This window comes from Neofelis nebulosa, chromosome 1 (genome assembly GCF_028018385.1).
Source record: "Neofelis nebulosa isolate mNeoNeb1 chromosome 1, mNeoNeb1.pri, whole genome shotgun sequence".
Taxonomy (NCBI): domain Eukaryota; kingdom Metazoa; phylum Chordata; class Mammalia; order Carnivora; family Felidae; genus Neofelis; species Neofelis nebulosa.
In genome coordinates, this window is record NC_080782.1 from 149,258,930 (window position 1) to 149,282,746 (window position 23,817).

General features: G+C 50.1%; 1 protein-coding gene across 6 annotated transcripts; it reads right to left on the reverse strand.

The window, feature by feature from the left end:
* Positions 1-1,281: 1,281 nt before the first annotated feature.
* Positions 1,282-16,409, reverse strand: GRM6 (glutamate metabotropic receptor 6). 6 transcript variants are annotated; one of them, XM_058739230.1, is made up of 11 exons: positions 16,113-16,409; positions 15,241-15,758; positions 12,105-12,321; positions 11,774-11,909; positions 10,918-11,072; positions 9,646-9,786; positions 9,342-9,542; positions 6,611-6,756; positions 5,893-6,516; positions 3,068-3,379; positions 1,282-2,353 (listed from the first exon to the last, which is right to left on the reverse strand). In XM_058739230.1, exons 2-11 carry the CDS (start codon positions 15,745-15,747, stop codon positions 2,156-2,158), a joined length of 2,637 nt encoding a protein of 878 aa, XP_058595213.1. In that variant the 5' UTR covers positions 15,748-15,758; positions 16,113-16,409; the 3' UTR covers positions 1,282-2,155. The 6 variants fall into 6 exon arrangements, with proteins under 6 accessions (XP_058595213.1, XP_058595241.1, XP_058595204.1 ...); XM_058739258.1 differs by lacking the exon at positions 15,241-15,758 and having other exon boundaries at positions 16,113-16,240; XM_058739221.1 differs by lacking the exon at positions 16,113-16,409 and having other exon boundaries at positions 15,241-16,005.
* Positions 16,410-23,817: the final 7,408 nt, after the last annotated feature.

The window sequence follows — 23,817 nt, forward strand, 5'->3', positions numbered from 1 at the left end:
CAACTGATTGAACCTCAGAGAAGGCAAAACTATGCATGTACATAGCATGGGGAAACCTTCAGGAAGTTGTCAGCCCCCCACTGAACATCAAATGTTTGAATGATCAAAGACAGAGATCGTATGTACACACTGATTGAAGAAAAGCCTTCTTCTGGGAGTCAAAACTTTGTAATACATTAAAGAATTCATAAAGGAGAGGAACCTCACAAGCGTGCCACATGTAACAACACCTTTAGTAATAGAGGGGTCCACACCGCACACAAAGTGGCGCATGCTTGGAAGTCATCTACACGTGGACTGAATGTGAGATTCCTGTAAGAAGGTACCAGAACCTGCTGTGTAACAAAGCTTTCACACCATTTATACCAGAGAGACAGGTATGAATGAGTGTGGGGACTGACTGTGTGAAAGTCTTCAGTAGGAAGCCAGGACTCTAAGGCAGAAGCTTCACACTGGAGGAAAATCTTCTAAATTTAGAAAATTTCTACTAAGAAATCATCCAAACTCTAGGTCACAGAGCGCCGAGTGGGGAAAACCACAACTATGTAAAAAATATATATATATGGAAACGTTTTCAACTAGAAGTCAACAGGAATTGTGCATCAGGAAGAAACACTGGGAAAAACACACAGGGACGCCTGCTTTTGGATATCAGAGCTCACTGACTCTCTGTGAGTTCATATAGGAGGAAAACCCCATAAAACCACTAGTGTGGAAAAGCCTTCAGCAAGAAAACACACCTCATCACGTTATACGAAAGAAAATCCACACAGGAAGGAAGCCTGATGAGATAGTGAATTTTGGAAAGCACTGAGAGATAAATAAAACTTCCTAATTCACATGGTGGAGAGACCATAGGAATGCAAAAATGTGAGGATGGAGAATCTGTACACAAAAAATGTTACTTTGTGGAGAAGGCCTATTAATTTAATTTAAGGAATCAGACCTAGTCCCAAGGTCACAATTTAGTACACAACAGAGACTCGTGTAGGAAACAGTCTTTTTTGTTGTATGAAGTGGGGTTGATCTTCAGAATCGGTTCCAGACATCAGCTACTAGAGAATTCAAACTGATAAATGAAAAGAATCAATTTAACAAATTTAAATCATGCCACAGGGGAATACAATTCCACAACTGAAACCAACCTTTTGGTAAAAAAAAAAAAAACAAAAACTGAAAAATGAATGTCCATGCATTTGATGTCCAAGCATTTCCCTCCTGTGCCCTGTGTTTGCCTTTCAAAAGGGACCTCCCAGTAAATATTGGGAGAGAAAAGTTTCAATATTCATCGTAAGATGTCTACCTGGAATTAATCATCACCATGGACACAGCTCTCTGTCACTGGCCCCAGCCTGAGGCTCCTGACCACAATCTCTCACAGGCATCAGAAGAGGGCAACCACCACCCTGTTATTCTTACACCACTAACACCACACGAGGGTTTGGGGGTCATTTGAGGGCATATGCATGGGAAAGGCAAAAAGCTATACTCCTAAGTGCGACATGCCCCAGATCCCAGGGGCGAAGGTTCTGAGAAAAAGACCTCAACACATGTAACTTCATGGGGTACGTCTCAGTTCTCACTCTCACATCGCATTCTCGCTCTCTGGGCTCTGACCCAAGGTTCCATCCCTCATTGCCAAGCCTGAGTTATACTCAGTCCGGAACCCAGACCCCCAGGGTCTCTTGTGGAAACTGCTCCTCCCTGCATCCAGCCCTGTATTTTCACAGTGAGATCTACACATTCTTGCACACTGCCCAATCCCTGGGTTCTGCTGGCTAATTGGGTAGAAATCTCACTCACGCTGGGCCAAGCCTGGGGCTTCATCATGCTCTCTGAACTCAGACCAGGGAGCATAAGTTCAGTCACTCCCTAGAGTAGAATCTTCGTGGTGGCTGTTTCCCTCCATGAGTAGAAAGTCTGGTCTGCAGCAAGGATATATGGTGCCCACAGGCACAGAAAAGCAGGGATGACGTGTGGTGTGTGGGTCCAGATCTTTCTGGAGTCCAGCCCCATCCCAGTGGGCATGGGTTTTGTGGACTCCCTGCCTCCAACTGCTCACTGCAGACCTGGACTTTTCACAGCTTCCATGGTGAAGCAAGGGAAAGAAAAGAGCAGAAGAGAGGGAGCAACCATCCCACTCATCCCCCACTCACTACTTGGGGGCCTCCGTGTCCTCGCCCTTGGGTGGGGCTGCCACTGTGGAGGTCGCCTTGAGGCTTCGCTTCCGCTTCTGCACATTCTGCTCCGGGTGGAACAGGATGACGTAGGTCTTGGGCACATAGAGCATGCCGAGGGACACCGATGCACTCAGGCTCAAGGACACAGTCAGTGTGGTGGTTTGGATGTAGATCTGAGTCATGGAGGAAGGGACCGGGTGGGACTCAGCCCTGTTCTCTCCCACCCCACCCCCCCACATGAGTCCGTGTTCATCGGGTGAATGGAAAAGACAACATACAAGCAAAGGCCCTGTGGCATTAAGAAGTGGTGGTCATGACATGGCTCAATAGAGACAGGATGGAGGATGAGTGACACGGCACCAAATGGACAAGTGACCAAGGGAAGTGAAGGGTTCATTCACAGCGAGTGACACCTGGGGAAATGGTCCCTATGCCTGAAAAGGGTTAGAGCATGTTAATGAATGAGTGAATATGTTTTCAAATGAACAAACGAATGAACAGAGATTGAATAAGAGAGCAAGTGGGCAAACAGATGATTGACGGGTGAATAAGCAAATGTTCTACTCTGCGCACAAATAAATGACTGAATAATGATCAAGCAAATGGACTGACAGATTAATGGATTGACAGGTTTGAAGTATATGAAGAAGTAATTGAATAGAAACAATTTAGTGGATGGATAGAAGCATGGATGAACAAATGAAGGGAGACAGAACTCACTGAGCCAGCAGCAACACTGACAAATGAATGAATGAGTATGTACATGAATGAATCAGCCAACAAGCAATCATTCAGATGGGTGGTCCAGCTCTTGGGACAATTGAGCCCTTCCTTGGACAGGCAAGAAACAGAGGAGGCAGTGAAAGCAACAGGAGACCCCAGATTACCTTCTCAGCTGACTGGGCGGTACCAAAGAAGATAGGCACAAAAGCTAGCCAGATGATGCAGGTGGTGTACATGGTAAAGCCGATGGGCTTGGCCTCATTGAAGGTCTCGGGCACACCACGGGCCTTGATGGCATACACTGTGCATGTGACCATGAGCAGGAGGCTGTAGCCCAGGCAGCCGATGAGGGACAGATCTGACATGTCGCACTTGAGCACCCCTCTGGCCTGCTCCGGGTCCACGGTCCGTTGCTCTTCGTAGTCAATCACACTGTGTGGGGGCTGGGCCCCCAGCCATGCCATTACTCCCACCACCTGCAGGAGCCGACACCGTATCAGGGACACACCCAGCCTAGCCACCCACCCATGTCTGGCAGGTTAGGGTTGCCTCCAGGCTCCTGGCCTACTGAGTGGGATGCTCAGGCCCAAGAGCCACAGTGACAGCAGGCCCTGGAATTGTGACCCTACACATATCTTCTCCATTCTACCTTGGGGGAGGAGCCGGTGCATGCCCCATGGATGCCCCCAGACTCAGCAGAGATCTTGTCTCCTCACAGCCCTCCAGGTAGGCAGTAACCATCTCCATTCTGTAGATGTGAAAACACGAGCTTGATCCTGTCTAGCAACATGGCAAACCTAGTTTTTGAGGACCCCCTTCCTTCTCCAGCTCCAGAGAACTGTTGACCATAATGTGATGAAATCATGTGCAGATGCATGGTGAAGCTCAGAAAGAGGCACTTAAACAGACACTGGTAAGAATGTGAGCTGATGCCAGGTGGCCTGGGAGGTTATCAAAGTCGAACACAAGCACTAACAGGGGGGAGATGGAATAGCAATTCCCTCACAGTGACAGGAGACATGACCTTGAGCCAAGAGAAGCTGGGGAACAGGAACTAAGACACCTGGATAGGGGCAGGACGCTGGAAGGGCTGCCCCGTCCATGCATGCAGATTGTTCACTGCACAAGACTGCCTGATGTATGTGTGTAGGAGGGGGGTAGGTGGGGCTGAAATCCAGCCAACACTCCGGTGCCATCCTATGTCCCTACAGCAGAGCTCTGTGATCCTGGAAGAAGGGATGCTTTTTTTTTTTTTTAATTTTTTAAAAAGTTTATTTATTTATTTTGAGAGAGAGAGAGAGAGAGAGCGAGCGAGCAGGGGAGGGGCATAGAGAAGGAGAAACAGAATCCAAAGCAGGCTCCAGACTCTGAGCTGTCAGCACAGAGCCTGATGTGGGGCTCAAACTCACAAACTGAGATCATGACCTGAGCCAAAGTCAGAAGCTCAACTGCTGAGCCACCCAGGTGCCCCAAGAAGGGATGCTTTTTATTAATTTGTACATCCAGAAGGAGAACTTTTTTGTGATTCTCCCAAAGGCAGTAGCTCCATAAACAAGGGACTAATAACACCCCACCCAATGTCCAGGAAAGCAGCATGAAGGCTCCTCTTATAACAAGGCTCTAGGTAGGGGGGAAAAGTTGCCTGTGAGAAACTAATACCCAAGGCCTGTGATACACAGAAGCAGCAACCAAAATGGATCCCACCAATTTTGCAACACATGTAATTGATAAGGAACAAGCATCTGGTACATGTAAAAAACAAACAAACAAAAACAAAAAAAACCTCCTACAAAATAATAGAAAATGTGCAAAATGTAGGAACAGGCACATCACAGGAGAGGAAACTCCAAAGGCCAGCTCCACTAGTAATTAAGCAAATGCAAATTAAAACAATGAGATACCACTTCATGTCCACCAGATTGGTAAATAACCTAGTAAAATTGAAGGTATGCCTCTTTGAAAGGGTCCAGGACCTCTGGAAAGGTGGGTCCGCAGATGAACCAGGAGGTACTAAATTTAGTCTAAGTACCTCTATCCTGGGGAAAGGGGCACCACAGGGATTTCAAGGAGGGAAGCAGGAAGGTAAGAAGTCAGGATGTGCTGGGCATTGCCATTCTGGCCCTGACAGGGGACGCTCGGCCCCTGCTACCTTTAGGAAGATGGCAACACTTTTCAGTCATGGAGAATTGCCTGTGGGTGGGAATGAAGGTGGTATATGCAGAACTAGGTAGGGAGAAGGGCTTGCCTGGAGTGGAGAGCATGTCATGTCAAAAGCAGGCTGACCATAGGCCCTCCACCTAGCCCTGAGAACTGGGCTGGCTGTACAATATCACAGTGTCACACACACCCGTCTCTCAGTACCCTTTGCACAGAAAATATCCAGTGCCTTCCAGCTCATGAGAGTAATTTCTGCTGTTATAATGTTACTATCTTAGAGAAAACCCTGAAGGTCCCTGAGTGCTTTTGCTGCACATACAGCATGAAATCCCTGCCATTTATGGAGCTGGACGTCCTGCTCCATAGTGCCATTGCTGGAGCCTGTGCCTCTCATCCAGGTTACCCTGGTGACTGGGCAACAAACAGGAACTCCCTTTATGGAAACAGATTTTTTTTTTTCTTGAGAAAACTGTCACATAGTTCTTTGCCTTATTTTTATATGGGAGCCAAATTGTGGAAGAGTTTGTTCGTGTACAGAAAATAATCTCATTGTTTTTACAGAAACGTTGCTGGATGCTCGCACTCCCCAGCTTAAGGACCATTTTCCCTCAAGGACAGAGCCCCGGGGACTGGCTGCTCTGAAATGAGTTCTGCATATAAGTAAAACAGTAGGGCCCTGTCTCTTGTAGACTTCCCCTCCCCCCCCCCCCCTTAATTTTGACATAGGAGCCAAAATAGAAGAGTGATCACCTGATTTTTTGGAGTGTTGGACAAGCCCGCCAGCGCAGGCCCAATGCGCCCACCGAGTGGCCCTGGGATTCCCACAACCCACCTGCACGGAGGTGAGGCTGAAGGTGATGACGAGCTGCGAGGTGGGGCTGATGAAGGGCGGCGGCGTGACGGAGCGCTTCCCCTGCTCGAAGATGCGGTAGATGCGGTTGGTCTTGGTGAGCAAGGCCGAGTAGCTGAGCGTGGTGCCAAGGCCGAGGAAGAGCCTGCGGCCGGCGCACACTGCCGCGCCGGGCTCGGCCACCATGAGGAAGGTGATGGCGTAGATGAGGAAGATGCCGGTGAGCAGCACATAACTGAGCTCGCGGCCCGAGGCGCGGACGATTGGCGTGTCGTTGTGCCGCACAAAGGTGGCCACCACGGTGGTGGTGGCCATGCTGCCCAGCACGGCCAGCAGGAGTGGCGGCGCGGCCCAGGGCGAGGACCAGGTCAGGCGCACGATGGGCGTGGGGCGGCAGCCCGTGTGGTTGCGCGTGGGCCGCATGTCCCCGGGGCAGGCCTCGCACGTGAACTCGTCCACCTGGAAGCGGTACCCGTCACAGGCCTCGCAGTGCCAGCAGCAGGGGACGCCCTTCACCATCTTTTTCCGCTCACCGGGCCCACAGGGGAGGCTGCACTGGGACCCAGGCACCTCACGGGTGTCTCCCGACCACTGAAGAGCTTCCACCTGCGGGCACAAGAGATGAGAGCCTGGGACTCCATTTGGGGACGGTGGGCCCGGGCCCCTGCGCCTCCCGTCCGGTGTGTCTGTGCCCACTCACGTCCAGCCTGAGAGTCTCTGCCCACTGGCCCACGGCCTGGTAGCCACCGCTGCCCGCACTGCCGTTGGCCGCCTGGTACTGGAAGATGTCATAGCGCCCGGGCGCATCCCCGTTCTCGTTGAACATCACCGGGGTCCCCGCGCTGCCTAGAGGGAGAGCCCATCATCCTCAGCTGGTCCCCCATCTCATCCTGGAGACGCCCAAGGCCCAGCCAGGATAAAGAAGTCATGTGCAAAGATGCTCAGTGTCATCAGGGAAATGCAACTCAAAATCTGTATTAACAGGAGCATCTGGACAGCTCAGTCGTTTAAGCGCTGGACTTTGGCTCAGGTCATGGTCTTACAGTTGGTGAGTTCAAGCCCCGCTTCACGCTGTGTGCTGATAGCTCAGAGCCCAGAGCCTGCTTTGGATTCTGTGTCTCCCTCTCTCTGCCCCTTCCCCACTCATGCTCACTCACTCTCTGTCTCTCTCTCAAAAAGAAACAAACATTAAAACAAAACTACAATAAGATACCTCCTCACACCCATTAGCATGGCCACTTTTCACACACCAGAAAATAACGAGACTCAGTGAGGATGTGGAAAAATTGGAACCCTGATGTATTTTGCTGGTGCAGATGTAGAATGGTGCCATCACTGTGGAAAAAAAGTGTGGCAGTTCCTTGAAAAACTAAACACAGAATTATCACATCCCCAGCAACTCCACTTCTGGGTATATGCCCCAAAGAAGTGAATGCAGGGCCTCCAAGATCTATCTATCCACCCGTGTTTACGGCAGCTTTGTTCACAGTAGCCAAAAGGTGGACACACAAAAGTTGTTCACTGGGGGCTGAATGAATCAACAAAGTGTCTATTCATGCAAGGACATTATTCAGCCTTAGAAAGGAAGGGAGTTCTGACACATAGCTATGACACAGATGAACCTTAAGGACATTATACTAAGTGCAGTGAGCCAGTCACATGAAAGGCCAAATACTGCATGATTCGTCTTGCGGGATGTACCTAGAGGAGGCAAAATCATAGAGACAGAATGTTGAATGGAGGTGGCCAGAGGCTGGGGGAGGGCAAGGAGGAGCTGTTCTTTAATGGGGACAGAATTTCAGTCTTAAGATAAAAAGAAGTTCTGGAGAACAATTGCTGCACAGTGTACACGACTAAGCTGTACCCTTAAAGATGGTTAAGATGGTCTGTATTACACCATGTATATGATAACCACAATTTAAAAAGAAAAATGAAAGGGACGCCTGGGTGGCTCTGTCGGTTAAGCGGCTGACTCTTGGTTTCAGCTCAGGTCATGATCTTGCGTTTCTTGAGTTTGAGCCCCACATCGGGCTCTGCGCTGACAATGTGGAGCCTGCTTGGGATTCTCTCTCTCCCTCTCTCTGCCCCCCTCCCACTTGCTCTCTCTGTCTCTCTCGAAATGCATAAACAAACTTCAAATAAGAAAAAGAAAAAAGAAAGAGCTTTAACAAGCCAGGCAAAATGATGGGTTCAAGACTTGTACAAAGGTCTGAGTGTTGGCATGAGATTTGTACTGATTTGAACAATCAACTTTTATTTCTTTTAATGATTTTTTAAAAGTTTACTTATTTATTTTTGAGAAAGACAGAGACAGCATGAGGGGAGGGCAGAGAGACAGAGAGGGAGAGAGAATCCCAAGCAGGCCCCATGCTGTCAGTACAGAGCCCAATGCGGGACTCAACCTCACAAACCGTGAGATCACGACCTGAGCCAAAACCAAGAGTCGGCCGCTTAACTGACTGAGCCACCCAGGTGCCCCTTGGCTTTATTTCTTTTGGAAGCCCATTCTACCAGCTTGTAGAGCTGGTCTGCAATGATAGTAAGTTGTGCCATTTATCAGAGAGCTTAGCAGAAAGAAGGTATTCGGTAGTTGGTGGAAGAACACTTTTTAATTTTATAAAGAATAGTAACTGGGGGCACCTGGGTGGCTCAGTCAGTTGAGCATCCGACTTAGGCTCAGGTCATGATCTCATAGTTTGTAAGCCCGCGCGTCGGCCTCTGTGCTGATAGCTCAGAGCCTGGAGCCTGCTTTGGATTCTGTGTCTCTCTCTTTCTCTGCCCCTGCCCTGCTCACACTCTGTCTCTCTCAAAAATAAACATTAAAAAAAAAAAGAATAATAATTGACTAAGAAGTATATCTCTCTGCACAAACCATGAGGGCAGCTTGGGTCCATTTGGGCCTTTTCAGAAGACCTTATTCTGAGCCCTGCCTATGTGCCAGGCCCTCTGCTGGTACCAGAGGACACATCAGACTTGCACCTTGTGCTCCCATGGCACAGAGCTTAGCTGGGGTGGCCTTTGCAAGCCCAAGACTCAGAATGGGCAGCCTGTCCACACTGTACACAGTGCCTTTGCACAGTCTGCACCATGCCCCACACAGGCCCAGAGTCCAGATACCCCCGAACTCTGTGCAATGGAGGGGAGAGTTGCATGTGGCCCGCTGAGGGTTCCAGGCAGGAAGGGGTCACAGAAAAAGTTCCCCAACACCTGAATTTCGCAACTTGGGGCAAGGGGTACTTGAAGCCTGGGGATGAGTGTTAAAAATTGGTTCCAGAATTTGGCTTAAGTTTCCAGCTCTCAGTTCTGGGTGCCCCCACCAGACCATCCTGCCTCTCTCATCCCTTTGATCCCCAGTCAACCTAGGTCCCGCAGAGAAATCCAACCCCGGGGGCTTCCCTTCCCTGTTGTTAGGAGATCTGGCTCCCACTCACCATTGAAGCGGACAGCTCGAATATACTGCAGCAGCATCCGCCCATCGGTGGTCTCCATCGCGGGGCACAGGCCCGTGAGCCCCGGGCAGAGTGCTTGGTGCATGCTGTGGAGGGCGTGGGCAATGGCGTACACAGCATCGATCACAAACTGCACCTTCCCCTCCTGCTCGTAGGTAGAGTCCCGGCCGATGCGTTCCTCACCTGTCCTAGGGATGCCCAGAGGAAGTGTGCCTGGACCCCCGGCATCCCACCTGGCCTCCCACTTTCTCCCTCACCTCCCCTTGCCACCCCGGGCAGCTCTCACCTGTGCATTTGCGGGCGGAGTCGTCGGACTGGGTACCTGAGCTGATCAGTTTGCAGTTGAAATTCTCTTCCCAGAACTCGGCAAACCAGATGTTCCGGCGGTTGTTCTCCAGGGAGCGGGTCATGAAGTACTGGTCAAATCCTGAGAGTGGGGAGAGAGGAGGATGGCAACCATCTGAACCAGACATGATTCTTCTGTGTCCCTTCACCACTTGCTCACTTCGCAGCTAGGACTGGCCACATGACTGACTTCTGGCCAGTGACTTCAGAGCGATCTGGGGACTCCAGGGTAGAATTTGTGTCCTGTTGTAAACTCAGAGCCTCACTGCATGAAAGACTTTGAGGCTGCTCCTTCTTTCCCGGTTAGGATGCTACTGTGAAGGTGTGATGGGTGGAGCTTCAGCAGCCACTTTGTGATTATTAAGACACCTCAGTCACCAAGGCACATAGCAACCATGGAGGATGGTGGAACAGAAGTGGGGACAGAGCTCAGGACTTTGAGAATGTCATTAACTCACTGGCCCAAACCTGAAGTGGCCTACTTTCAGACGTCTTGTCTTGTGACGAAGTGCCTTTATTGCTAAAACTGCTCTCATCCTAATTTGTCAAATGCAACCAAATGCACTCTAAGGGAAAGAAAAAGTGTGAGGGTGGGTGTACACCCACAAGAGGCTCTGAGTCCCCAAAAGTTAAGGCTCTCAGCCTTTACAAGTTTCTTTTCTTCATAAAATAGCCCTGTAGCACCTCATGAAGGTGCCTTCAGGTCAGTCTTTGGGAAAACGATCAATCCTGTTATAAAGGGAACATCTCTGCTGGATTGTTCCAGACATTGACAGGTGGTATGGTGGAAGAAGGGAGGGGAGGCAGGCTTCATCATCTGACCAATAGGACAATATGTCGCCATCCTCGGCCTTGCTCCCTTTTCCCCAGCCCTCAAATTGGTGTGCCTTTTGAGGAACCAGCAACACCAGGAATGCAGGCATTGAATTAAAACAAAAACAGAAAGAGCAAAACTAATTCTTCACCCTGTGCAGTGGGGTGGGCTTTTCCTCCTTTGCCAACTCAAACACTGCCTGGAGGGAGGTATTCACAGAATCTCAGAATCCTAGAGTTTGGGAATCCCGGAAGGGACATGAATCAGGATGCAATTTTGCAGGTGGAGAAAATGAGCCCCCCCACCCCCACCCCCATCACCACCACCACAAAGAGGGGTCCGTGGGGAAGGACAAGCAGGGGCAGGGGATACCGTGGGGGACAGCATCCCCGCACTCACCATCTATGGAAGCCCTTTTGGGCAGGATGGTGATGGCCCCCACGGCCACATCCTCCAGGTTCAGGATGGGTGAGGTCTTGGCTCCCCAGCTGTCAGAGCCGACCCATAGGAAGTGACCCGTCAGGTTGGCCTGGCGTGCGGCCTCCAGTACCCTCCTGGTAGGAATGGGGCGAGTGGTGAGTGAGGGCCTGTGATCCTCCTCCAACTTACCTCTGGCCACTTCCTGTTCTTCTCTCTTCTTCTATCCCCTTCCAAACCACTCAGCAGACCCTCATTTATCAGGAAAAATGGGGTTTCTGGGGTTTAGGACACCTGCCCTTGGCTTCTCAGGTAGTCAAGGTTGCAGCCAGGCTCTGGCCCCAGGCCTGCCCTCTTGTTCTGTGCATACAGCCCACTTCACACTGCCTGGAAGAGGGGCCTCCCTTTTCTTGTGGAGGCCTCTGCTGGCTCTGAGCCACACAGGCCTCAGGGCAGAGTCCATGGCCACCTGCTGATACCCCCTGAACTGCCTCCCAGGGCTCCTTGCCAGACAGCTCATTTTCTGCACTTAGATCTGCCCACGGGTCTCTCCCCTATTTTGGATGATAAGAACAGACAGGCGTTTTTGTGTGTTTCCCTTGGCTAGTCTTGGAGCATCTCCACCCAGAACAGGCCTGGTTCGTTTCTGGGGGGCACCAGACAGAGAAATGGCAGCAGGAAAAATGTGTAAGGGCAGGAAGGTGGGGGGGCAGTCAAGGAGAGAGGGAGGAGGAGGAAGGGAGGATGCGCAAGGCTGGAGGATATGTAGGAAGAGGGGGCAGGGCCTTAGAGGAGAGCCTCTAATAAACATGGTGATGGAATGCGCCCACTGTCCCACCTGATGTCATCCTCGTTGGCAAAGATGATGATGCCCCGGGCATTGGGCGTCTCCATTAATCTCTTGATCACCTTGTTGAATTCTCCTGGCTTTGGTTCCCTAGGAATCTTGATGGACTGGGCAATACAGACCCCCCCTGGGTGTCGGGGATGCCAAAGTCACCTTTTGTTCCACCCACTCACCCAACCCACTGGGGCCGCCACTGTGCATGATTGTGGCAGGGACAGAGTCCTCCAAAGGAAAGGGGCACCTGCCCACAGGGGCACCATCCACGCTCCCCACCATGTCTGATGGCCCTGGCTCACCCCTGGGACCCCCACACCCAGCTCACCAGCCTCCCGGGAGATCTGCACAAAGGCCTCAACCCCACTCTCGCCATAGTTGCCCTCGGAGGCCAGTGTGGACACGTAGTTCCATCCCAGCGCCCTCACGATGTCCACCATGGCCTGGGCCTGGTAGGAGTCAGGTGGCACGACTCGGGAGAAGAAGTCATAGCGTGTGGAGTCGCTGAGCTCAGGGGCTGTGGACGCGTAGCTGATCTGGGGTATCTGGAATGGGGAAGGACATCTGGGTTATGGAGGGAGGGTCAGTGACCCTATGGGGAGGGAGGGCAACAGGGATCCAGGACACAGGTGGGGGCATGGAAGTTCAGGATTAGGGTTGGAATAGCCACATGGAGACGCCTCAGGCATGGGAAAATCTCTGCATTTTGAGAAGTGGTCTGATGGAATATGGGAGGTATGAGGGTCTAAGGAGGAGGGCAGGGCACCATACACACTGGTGCAGGATGTGTCCAGGCAAAGGTGGAGTGGGGACTCAAGTCCATCCTGTAGCTGATCCAGCTGTTGGGCAAAGGCTGCATCTGAGAGGGGAATGGGGCTCCTGTCATCCCTAGGCGACAGCATATTTTCCTAATTCACACAAAGGGGCAATCTGTGTAGGGGAGCGGCACCCCCAAGCAGGGTCAGAGCAGGCAGGGGGGCTAGGAAGGGATTATTTGATTCAAAGCTGTGTCTGGTTTTCTGGAGGGGACTGCTTGGAGTTGGGTTTATCTCTGAGCATTAGAGTGATCGACAGCTGGGATTATGGGCTGAGCTGATCCAGGAGAAGGGGGGCGTGAATAGCAAGGGTGGGAGGAGAGTGGAGAATGGTAGGGGAAGGCTGAGGAAATCAGGACGATGGAGGCTAACTAGAGAAGAGGGCTGAAGTGGGAGCTGGTGAAGGTCAGAAGACAGGGAAGGTTCTGGCAGGGGTGGGCCAGACTGGTCTAGGGGAGACAGGGATGTCTGAAGCAGGACAGAAAGTGTAGAGTGTGGAGACAGTGTGCGAAGAGCAGGAGGGAGAGAGAAGGAAAGACGGAAGGAGGAAGAAGGAAGAGAGCGACAGGGAGACAGAAAAAGAAAAATAAGAAGAACCACAAAGAAAGAGGGAATGTCAGAGAAAAAGGAGACAGAGAAGGATGAGGGCAGTTCGTGGATGCTGTAGATACTCTGGGCACTCTAGACACTAAAGTTTAATCTTGAGAACAATCTCCTCGTACAGGTTGAACCTCCTGAGAGAAATTAATCTAAAATGCCTGACTGCTGGGGCGCCTGGGTGGTTCAGTTGGTTAAGCATCCAATTCTTTGTTTCAGCTCAGGTCTTGATCCTGCTGTTCGTGGATTCGAGCCTCTCATCTGGCTCCGTGCTGACAGCTCAGAGCCTACTCTTGGGATTCTCTGTCTCTGTCTCTCTGCCCCTCCCCTACTTGCTTTCTCTCTCTCTCTCTCTCTCTCTCTCAAAATAAACAAACATTTAAAAATAAAATAAAATAGGGGCATCTGAGTGGCTGTCGGTTGAGCATCTGACTTCAGCTCAGGTCATGATCTCCCAGTTCATGAGTTTGAGCCCCCACATCGGGCTCTGTGCTGATAGCTCAGAGCCTAGAGCCTGCTTCAGATTCTGTGTCGGTCTTTCTCTCTGCCCCTCCCCTGCTCACACACACACACACACACACACTCTCTCTCTCTCTTTCTCTCTCAAATATAAATAAGCATAAAAAGTTAAAAAAAATAAAATAAAATAAAATAAAATGCCTGACAGCACAGTAATACAAATATGGCCTGAACTCCGTCTCTGCTCCTGGACCAGGAATTGCAAAACAGCCCCTCAGGGAACCAAATCTGTTCCCTGGTTGCCATTCATGCACCAGTGTCTTCAAGCGTTTAATTTTTGAATTGGTAAGTAGTGTTTAACATGGTGTGGGGGTGCAGGGTGCTACCTTAGTCTGGGGCTGAGCTGGCAGCAGTGGGCCCTGGGCTTATGGGGTCCTGCTTCACCCATCTACGCCCCAACCTGGCCCTTGAAGGCCTTTGAGTCTGAGATCTCTGCACTCAGCCTAGAGGGGCAGACACAGGGAAAGGGACAGAAACCAGAGCTCCAAGCAAGGCAGGGGACAGAGCTATAAACACAGACAGACATGGGCAGTCGGGTGAGACAGAGACTCTCCTCACTACTACCCCGCCCCCCATACACCCCCCCCCCCCACACACACACACATCCCAGGGAGCCACAGAACTTCTCTTGGTGCCTACTAGAAGCTGTGTCTGTATGACAACACTGACATCCGGTGGGAACAGTGGTGGGGGGATTACATGCATGCAGATGATGCAGGGGGACCCACATAAAACCTCTACCCAGCATGGTAGAAACAGAGGCCTTGCCTCAGAGAAACTCTCAAGACACTGAAGTCCCCTCCCCCAGCCAGAAGGAAGCAAAGCCTTCCTTTCTTCACATAAAGATGGAGGGACAGAGACACCCCTCCCCCACAGAACCCCAGTGAATGACTTCTACTGAAAATCCCCACACTCTAATGCCAAAGCCCCCCTAATCCCTTATTCTTATGCCCTTCCCCTCAATCGCTGCCCCCCAGGCTGCAGGGAAGGGGCTGCCCCTGCACTTAAGACAGTTCCCTCAAGATGAGGGAACTACTCACCACTACCCTCCCCTACCCCGCAGAGTTGCCAGGGTCATGTCCTGGTGACCCCACCAGAGGAGGGCCCTGTCCCCAGGGCCGGGGGTGGGACCACCACACAAGGTTGTGCAATATGTGCCCCAAACAAGGACACCCAAGCAAGCGACCAAGATGAGGCTAAACTCCAGGGGGCCCTGCTCTAATCAATTGGGTCTCCAGGCAAAGGCTGCATCCCGCTGTGGGAAGAGGCAGCCTTGACCGCCCAGAAGGTAGGTTTCCTTAATTCACACAAAGGGCTGTGTGTGCAGGTGGCAGCGCTGGCAGGGCACCTGAGCAGACAAGGAAGGGTCGACGGGTTGGGTTGATCTGGCTCGGGCTTGCTTCTGGCTCCCAGGGCAGGGTTTCTTTGAAGCAGCGGGTGATCTTTGTGAATTTGAGTGATTTCTGCCCGGAGACTAGACTTCAGCCACCCGGAGGGCGGGGACGGGACGAGGACGCGAGAGAGTGCCCTCACCGCAAACAGGCGCAGCACATTGGCGACCATGATGGAGACGGAGCTGGCCGACGCGCCGACGACAGCCACGACCCGCTCGGGGGGCGCGGCGCGCAGCGGAGGGACGCCTCCGGGGCAGCGCACTGCCCCCTCGTCGCCGTCGCCGCGGCCCTGGATCAGCGCCTGCACGAAGGTCAGCGCCTGCTCCAGCGCGTACGTGTCCCGAGAGCAGGTGTCCAGCAGCCGCGCGCCCAGGCGCACGCCGGGCAGCAGCGCAGGGTCGGCGTTCACGCGGTCCAGCGCGTACAGCATGGCCTCCAGCCGGTGCACGCCCTGCTCCTTCTTCAGCTGCCCGCACGCCCTGCCCGCAGCGCCCCGCGCGTGCACCGGGAACAGGCCGCCCAGCGTGAGGCCGCCCGCAAGGCGCACCGAGCCCGCCGCGCCCGCCGCGCCCGCTTGCACCAGCACCAACAGCGGCGGCAGCAGCGCCAGGAGCGGCGGCTCTCGGGCGCTCCCCGGCCTGGCCATCCGCTGTCCAGCTGCGGGAGGAGGACAGGGCGGGGAGGGGAACAGAACAGGGGAACGCTCTGAGCGCTAGGCAGAGGGAGAACCCCGGGTCGCGGGGAAGGGGAAGGAGCTCTGGGTGCTGGGGAGAGGGGAGGCACGCAACAAATGTTGGCTGAGCGGGTTGGGGAAGAAATGGGCTATCAATTCGCCCAGCCCTCCCAGGTCTCCACCGCGCTCTCACACCCTCTGAATCTTATCACACGCGTCCCCTCACCCGACCGCTGTCTCCACCGAGCCAGCCTGCCCTTCCCCGACAGCCCTGGGCCTCTGTTCCTCAGGGATCCAGCCCCAGCGCACAACTAGGCACCCTCCCTAGCCACACTCACCTGTGCCAACCGCTGTTGGTCAGGACAGGGCTGTGACAGATGCACAGGGCCCAGAGTGAGAGAGGATTTAAGGATTCTGGGGAAGGGATGAGGCCGCCCTGAGGGTGGAGACCCCTCCTGTGTATGGGGTGTGCACAGAATTGCCTCTCTCTACATCTCCTTCCCTTCCTCTCCTACTCCCTGGGTTTGCTTCTTTCCTCTCTTTGGATGTGTGTCTCACCCCAACCTCTCTCTGGCTGTCTCTGACACACACACATTGTCCTTCTCTGTCTCTTTTTTTTTGTTTCTCTATCTCTGTCTCAGGCTCTCTTCTCCCCCTGCTGCCCCAACGCCTTCCCCCGCCTTCTCTCTTCCCTGTCTGTCTCAGTCAATTTCTCTTTTTTTCTTTGTCCCTCTCTTCCTCTCTTTCCTAGCCTCCAGTGCCTTGGCTCCAGCTGCCTAAGGCACTCCCCCAAACCCTGCAGTACACTTGGGAGTGGAGGGAGAAAGGAGCTGAATGAGCAAGAACACGACTGGTCACGAAGGGACCAACAGCAAGCAGACCTTTAACATTAGCAAGACCTCTGCTTAACACACACACAACTACCTGACAAAGACTTTTACCATCAGCCCCATTAGGCAGATGGAAAAATAGAAACCTCAAGGAATTAGGTGACTCATCCAAGGTCACACACTTGGTGCGGGTCAGCATCAGGATTTGCACTCAGGTTGATATGAAACTACAAGCCCACACTGCCTCTGCCTTGGATGGGGTTCGGGGACAGCACCAGCTAGCCCGGCAGCTCCTGTCCCAACCTCTTGCATCTGATGGAGGAACCCTAAAGACCTGTTCTTTTGGTCATGTCCAAAGCCTTCCTGGGCTCTGGGGTCTGAAGCAGTGACGTACACATGGTGTGAGGCTCTCTGTACCTGAATTTCCCCATCTCATGGTTGAGGGCCAAGGTGAGGGGGTTTTAGCCTCAATATACTTTTACCATCATCCCTGTCTGAGGCCCCGGATCTGGCTCTCTGATCCAGAGAGAGAGAGAGAGAGAGCAGAGGGCAGGCTGGGGACAGATGGTAAGCTCCTAGCCCCAGGGATTTGCAGGCTCATCCCATGGGGCTTGAGCCAGCTTGGGCTCCATTAGTCAGGGTGGATTAGGCTTTGGGGATACAGGGATTTGGGCAAAGCTGACAGAGGGAATGAGCAGAGGCCTTGTCACCCTTCTCCCTTCCCCCACCACATCCAAGGGCCCTGCCTGGAGCTGTCCAGGCACCTCTTGGCGGAGGCTGGGAGTCAGGAGGCCTGGATCTGCCTCTGCCTTTACCCATTTTATAACTCGGGAAGGATGGAGCACTTCGCTGGTGACAGGCCCCAAACTTGACGCTGCAAAGGTCCATACAAACTGGGTGTTTGTGGTGGCTGGGCCAGGCTGACACAGTCCCTCACAGCCCTTCTCTGCTGAGAACGGGACAGACCAGGCCACAGCAGGTGTCACAAAGCAGGTTCTGGAATTACAGGGTCAGAGCATCCCATTGGCTCCAGAGTGCAGGATAGACCATCAGTAATTGGGACAGAGCCCTCACGGTGGTGCAGAGGGAGGTGAGAGGGTCTGTGGCCAGGCCGCTGGGGGTGGAAGAGAAGGGGAGTGGATGGGCTCCAGGCATGGGCAAGAACTGGCTCTGAGGGTGAGGAAGATGAAGGCGTCACGGCTGGAGCACCTGGGAGGAGGCATTAGCATTCAGAGTAGCAGTAGAATGTCAGGACCCAGACCGGGGCAGATCAGGTCCGTGGAGGGCAGAAATCAAGAATTCAGTTTGGGACACAGGAAAGCCGAGAATCTTATTCAGTTGGTTGGATTTCATGAGTCTGGAATTGAGGGAAGAAGCCAGGGTGGGAGATAGAGCTGAGATGCCATCAGTGAGTGTGGTATCCAAAGCCATGGAATGATGTGCTCACCTGGGCAGAGGATGTGGACAGAGGGTGAGGACGGAGCCCGAGGCCCCCCAACATTAGGAGGGAAAACAGAAGACAGGAGGCTTAGGAGGGGGTGGCCAAGAAACCAGGCTTGAGGAAGAAAGGAAAATCCATTGTAATTAATTTAGCCCCATGCAGTGGCAAAGGGTCATTGTTCCCCTTGCACAGATGACACAATGGAGCCAGAGAGGTACAGTGACTCCCCCAAGGCCACACAGCAGGGGAGACAAGGGACTCCTCAGACAACCCTGGTAAAAGCTCAACAACTTTTACTTTGGAGTAAATTATGAAATTCCATAATTTCAGCTCCAGTATTTCAACTGACAAAATTACATGGAATTTAAAGCCCAGGGCTGCTGATATCAGTTTGTTGGAAGGTTATATACTTATGTTTATGCTTATATTTAGACTACCTTCCAATTTAACAACCAGATGACTTTTATTGCAAAATTCATTTACAATTATCGGGGTGCCTGGGTGGCTCAGACTGTTACGTGTCCAACTTTGGCTCAGGTCATAATCTTGAGGTTCAGGTCACGATCTCAAGGTTCGTGAGTTCGAGCCCCGAGTCAGGCTCTGTGCTTGACAGCTGAGAGCCTGGAGCCTGCTTCAGATTCTGTGTCTCCCTCTTTCTCTTCCCCTTTCCCGCTCACACTCTCTATCTCAAATTAAATAAACATTAGGGGTGCCTGGGTGGCTCAGTCAGTTAAGCTTCCGATTTCAGCTTCGGTCATGATTTCACAGTCCATGAGTTCGAGCCTCACATTGGGCTCTATGCCAACAGCTTGGACCCTGGAGCCTGGTTCAGATTCTGTGCCTTCCTCTCTCTCTGCCCCTCCCCTGCTCTCTCTCCCCCCCCCCTCTTAAAAATAAATAAACATTTAAAAAATCTTTAACAAATAAACATTAAAAAATGTAAAACTATATGTCCTCAGGTTCATTTAATGGCTAGCTTCAAAGCTTCTGATCACTGGTTTGGGTTGCTATACATATTCCACCTTCCCCTTTGTTGAAAGAGTGGGGGACGTGGTTTGTGTGAGAAACGACATGTCTGGCATGGTCTGTGATTCAAGGATGTTGAAAGGCATGGTCATCTGTACCTAAGGATATCCCCCTGAGCCCTCCCTGAATGTCCTGTGTGGACACATGTGAGGTGTGTGTGCCTTTAGAAGCCTCCCATTCCACTGCAGCCAGACCTGGCCTGGCCTCCCCACCTGCCCCCCTCACAAATCCTTATACACAAATGCTCATCGCAGCATTTTGTTGTTAGAAACAACCCAAAAGTCCATCAAGGGGTGCTTGAATAAACAAATTATGATATATTCAGGCAACGGAATATTATTCATCATAAAAGGAATGATGTACTGACACATGCTACCATGTAGATAAACTTCAAAGACATTATTCTAAGTGAAAGAAACTAGCCACAAAAGGTGACAGGCTACATAACTGCATTTATGTGAAATATCCAAAATAGGTGAATTTACAGAAAGAAAGCACACATTTGTGGTTGCTGAGCCCTGGGTTTGGGTGGGGGAGGAAGGATTGGGGGAGTAACTGCTTAATGGGTAAAGAGTTTTCTTGGGGCGTCTGGGTAGCTCAGTCAGTTGAGCATCTGACTTTTGATTTTGGCTCAGGTCATGATCCCAGGGTCATGGGATTGAGCCCCACGTCAGGGTCCATGCTGAGCATGAAGCCTGCTTAGGATTCTCCCTTTCTCTCCCTCTGCTCCTCTCCCCCCATTGTGCGTGCTCTCTCTCTCTCTCTAAAAAAAAAAAAAAAATTGAAAAAAGAGTTTTCTTTGGAGATGAATCAGATGTTTTGAAACTATATAGAGCTGGTGGTTGCCCGGCACTATGAATGACCTGTAAATATCACCAAAGGAAAACAATTCAATCCAGATAAGACTGCTAATGGATGACCCAGACCCTTCAGGGTCACTGGATTAAGAACCATGACCAGCTGATGTGCTTGCTGAGGGAAAAGGGAATATAAAATGGATAGTGGAAGAAGGTAGTTATAAATATCAGCTACAACCATGTGACCAGTTATACAAACAAGGATTGTAATTATCATGAGCTCATTTTTTGTGTTATGAACATGTTTGTTTATAAAGCTTTGTTTTCTTCCTTCTTATTCCCTTAATGTAAGAGAAGATTTGTTGACTTTATACCATAGTATTTAAGCATTTTTTCCTTTATATCATTGTATTTTAGTTACAGATGCCAAGAAGAAGAATATTCATCACTTAAGGACGTTACCTCTTCTTCTGGGGGAGAGATTAGCACATTTTTGGTTTGAGGGATAGATGTGTCACGTTTGGTGGATAGAAGTATGATCTTGTTATTATCTTTATTTGAAAATTAAGTATGGTTTAAAGAGATGCAAATGGGTCCCAAGGTGACAAAGGGGTGGATTTGTGATGCATAATTTTATATGTCAACTTGGGTGGGTCAAACATTATTCTGGAGGTTTCTGTGAGAGTATTTTTTGGATGAGATTCAAACTGGTGGACACTGAGTAAAGCATATTCTCCTCCATAATGTGGGTGGCCCTCATGCAATCAACTGAAAGCCTGAACAGAACAAAAGACTGACCAGCAGATGGCCTTCACACTTGAAATGCAACATTGGCTCTTCCTGGGTTTCCAGCATGCTGATCCATTCTATAGATTTTTGACTTGTCAGTCTGCATAACTGTGTGAGCCATTCCTTAAAGTAAATCTTTCTCAATCTCTCTCTCTCTCTCTCTCTCTCTCCACACAACACACACACACACACACAAATTGGTTCTGTTTTTGTGGAGAACCCTGACTAATACAACATATTTCAGTTTTCTTGGGCATATACCTAACAGTAGAATTGTTGGATCATATGATAATTTCATATTTCACTTTTATTTTTTTATTAAAAAATTTTTAATGTTTATTCATTTTTGAGAGAGAGAGAGACAGAGTGTGAGTGGGGGAGGGGAAGAAAGAGGGAGATACAGAAAAAATTAAAAAAAAAAAAAAGAAAGGTGCAGGGCACCTGGGTGGCTCAGTCGGTTAAGTTTCAACTTTGGCTCAGGTCATGATCTCATGGTTCATGGGTTCAAGTCCCACATCAGGCTCTGTGCTGTCAGCCTGTCAGTGAGAAGCCTGCTTCAGATCCTCGGTCCCCTCTCTCTCTGCCCCTCCCTCACTTGTGCTCTCCCCAAAATAAATATTAAATAAAAAGGGGCAAGAAACTTGGATAAAGGGAATATGATGAAGGGTTCATGTCACTGAGTTATGAAGACCACACAAAAGCATTTCAGAGTGAGAGCAGGTGGTCACACTGAGCTGAGAGAGACAGTGGTGTCAGGATCAGTCCTGTTCCCAGGTGGACTGCTCTCAGCTCTGTTGGTTTACCTGCATTCAGATCCTCTTACCTGAAGTATAAAATATTAATGTTCTGGGGGGAAAATCTCAGATGAACCAAGAAACTTTCCATAGGGGGTGAGCCAGTCTGTGGGCCACAGGGAGTCTGGGTGGCTCAGTCGGTTAAGCGTCTGACTCTTGATTTCAGCTCAGGTCATGATCTCATGGTTCATGAGTTCAAGCCCCATATCAGGCTCTGTACTGACAAATTCTTGGGATTCTCTCTCCCTCTCTCTCTGCCCCTGCCCCCCTCTTGTGCTCTTGTGCTCTTGTGCATGCTATCTCTCTCCAAATGAATAAGTAAACATGGAAAAAAAAATAACACTGCGTTGAACTGCAACACAAAATCATGTGTTGTAGCAGAACGCATTTCTTCACAAAAATTGTCAGAGCAGAAAAAAGAAAAGCTTTTCATTTTATGAGGCTAAAAAACACAGCTAGAACAAGAAATACAATTTTCAGCCAAACTAAGGAGCATAGACACCAAAATCCTAGTCAAAACATTTGTGAACTGAAATACTTAAAAACATCATAAGCATGTCTGGTTTGTCCCAAAAAGGCACGTTAGCAGATTAACGACTTAAAATTTATTAATGTAATTCACTGCATTAACAGATTAAAGAAAAAAAAAACCAGGATTATCTAAATGGATGCAGAGAGAGCATTTGATAACATCCAATATTCATTCATGATTTTAAAAACTTCGTAATCTAGGGATCTTCTTTAGCCTGAAGAAGCTAGCTACCAAAAGCCAACAGAAAATATTGTACTTGGTGATGAGTCATTTTGGGTACTTATTTCTTTTAAAATCAGAACAAGACAGTAATTCCAATTATCATTCCCTCTGAGGGGCATTAGTCAGTGCAAGAAAAAACAAGCATGACTGAATTAAAAATACACTCATCATTTGCAGATATGATTAACTACTGTATTATTTGGTGTCCTGCAGAGAAATATATATATTATATATATATATAATATATATATATATTATATATATATATATATTATATGTAGTCTGAGGTCTCAGAACTTGCAGCGCCCATGGCATGAGTTCCAGACAGAAGGCCAGGAAGCTTAAGATCCAAAAAGGGCTGATGTTTCAATTCAAGTCCAACAGCAAAAGGCCAACATCCCAACTCAAGGAAGTCAGAAGCTCCCTCCTGGGAGGGTCAAACTTTTTGTTCTCTACAGGCCTTCAACTGATTGGATGAGGCCCACCTACATTATGGAGGGCAATCTGCTTTACTCAGTCTACCAGTTCAAATGTGAATCTCATATGGAGACACTTTCACAGACATACTCAGAATAATGTTTGAGCAGATATCTGGGCACCCTGTGGCCTAGTTAAGTTGACATACAAAATTAAACATCACCAACATCACCCCTTGTCTACTTGGTACCAATATGCATCACCCTAAGCCATACTTAAGCTCTATATAAAGGCAATAACAAGGTCATACTTCCACCTAACATGATACAACTATCTTGTATGTAAGCAAAAACTCCTTAACCCCTTCCCCAGAAGAGGAGGCAATAGTTTTATTTTTTATTTTAAAAAAAAGTGTGTTTGTTTATTTATTTAATTTTTTTTAGGGACAATGACAGGGGCCACATGTGATATTATTTGTTGATGTAGTAATTTTTTTAAGGTTTATTTATTATTTTGAGAGAGTGCACAAGTGGGGGAGGGGCAGAGAGAGAGAGAGAGAGAGAGAGAGAGAGAGAGAATCCCAAGTAGGCTCTTCACTGTCAGCATAGAGCCCAATGCGGGGCTCGAACTCATGAACTACAAGATCATGATCTGAGCCAAAGTCAGATGCTTAACCAGGTGAGCCACCCAGGTGCCCGTATTTATTTATTTTTGAGAGAGGGGGGAGAGAGCATGAGTGGAGGAGGGGGAGAGAGAGAGAGAGAGAGAGACAGGGACAGAGAATCCCAAGCAGGCTCTGTGTTGACAGTACAGAGCCTGATGCAGGGCTCCATTTCACAAACTGTGAGATCCTGACCTGAGCCAAATTGAAGAGTTGGACACTTAACTGACTGAGCCATCCAGGTGCCCCAGTGTACTTGTTTATTTATTTTGTTGTTTTACAGTGAGAAAAAGTGTGAGCAGAGGAAAGGAGCAGAGGGTAAGAGGGAGAGAGAGAATTCCAAGCAGGCTCTATGCTCAGTGCAGAGCCCAACTTGGGAGTCAATCCCACGACCCTGGGACCATGTTGGGGACTCAACCAGCTGAGCCACCCAGGCGCCCCAAGGAGGTAATGTTTTTGAGTGATGTTTATGCTTCTCCTTAATATCCTGTCACATAAATACTAAAAGCCATTAGCAGTTCTGTTTGAACTGGG

Excerpts from the sequence above, each read along its gene's own strand:
- GRM6 (XM_058739230.1), bottom strand. The coding sequence starts at position 15,747 with ATGGCCAGGCCGGGGAGCGCCCGAGAGCCGCCGCTCCTGGCGCTGCTG. Across the intron at positions 6,757-9,341 it reads TCGAGCTGTCCGCTTCAATG|GCAGCGCGGGGACCCCGGTG; the intron begins GTGAGTGGGAGC and ends CTCTCCCTCTAG. Across the intron at positions 2,354-3,067 it reads CCGCCCAGTCAGCTGAGAAG|ATCTACATCCAAACCACCAC; the intron begins GTAATCTGGGGT and ends TCCATGACTCAG.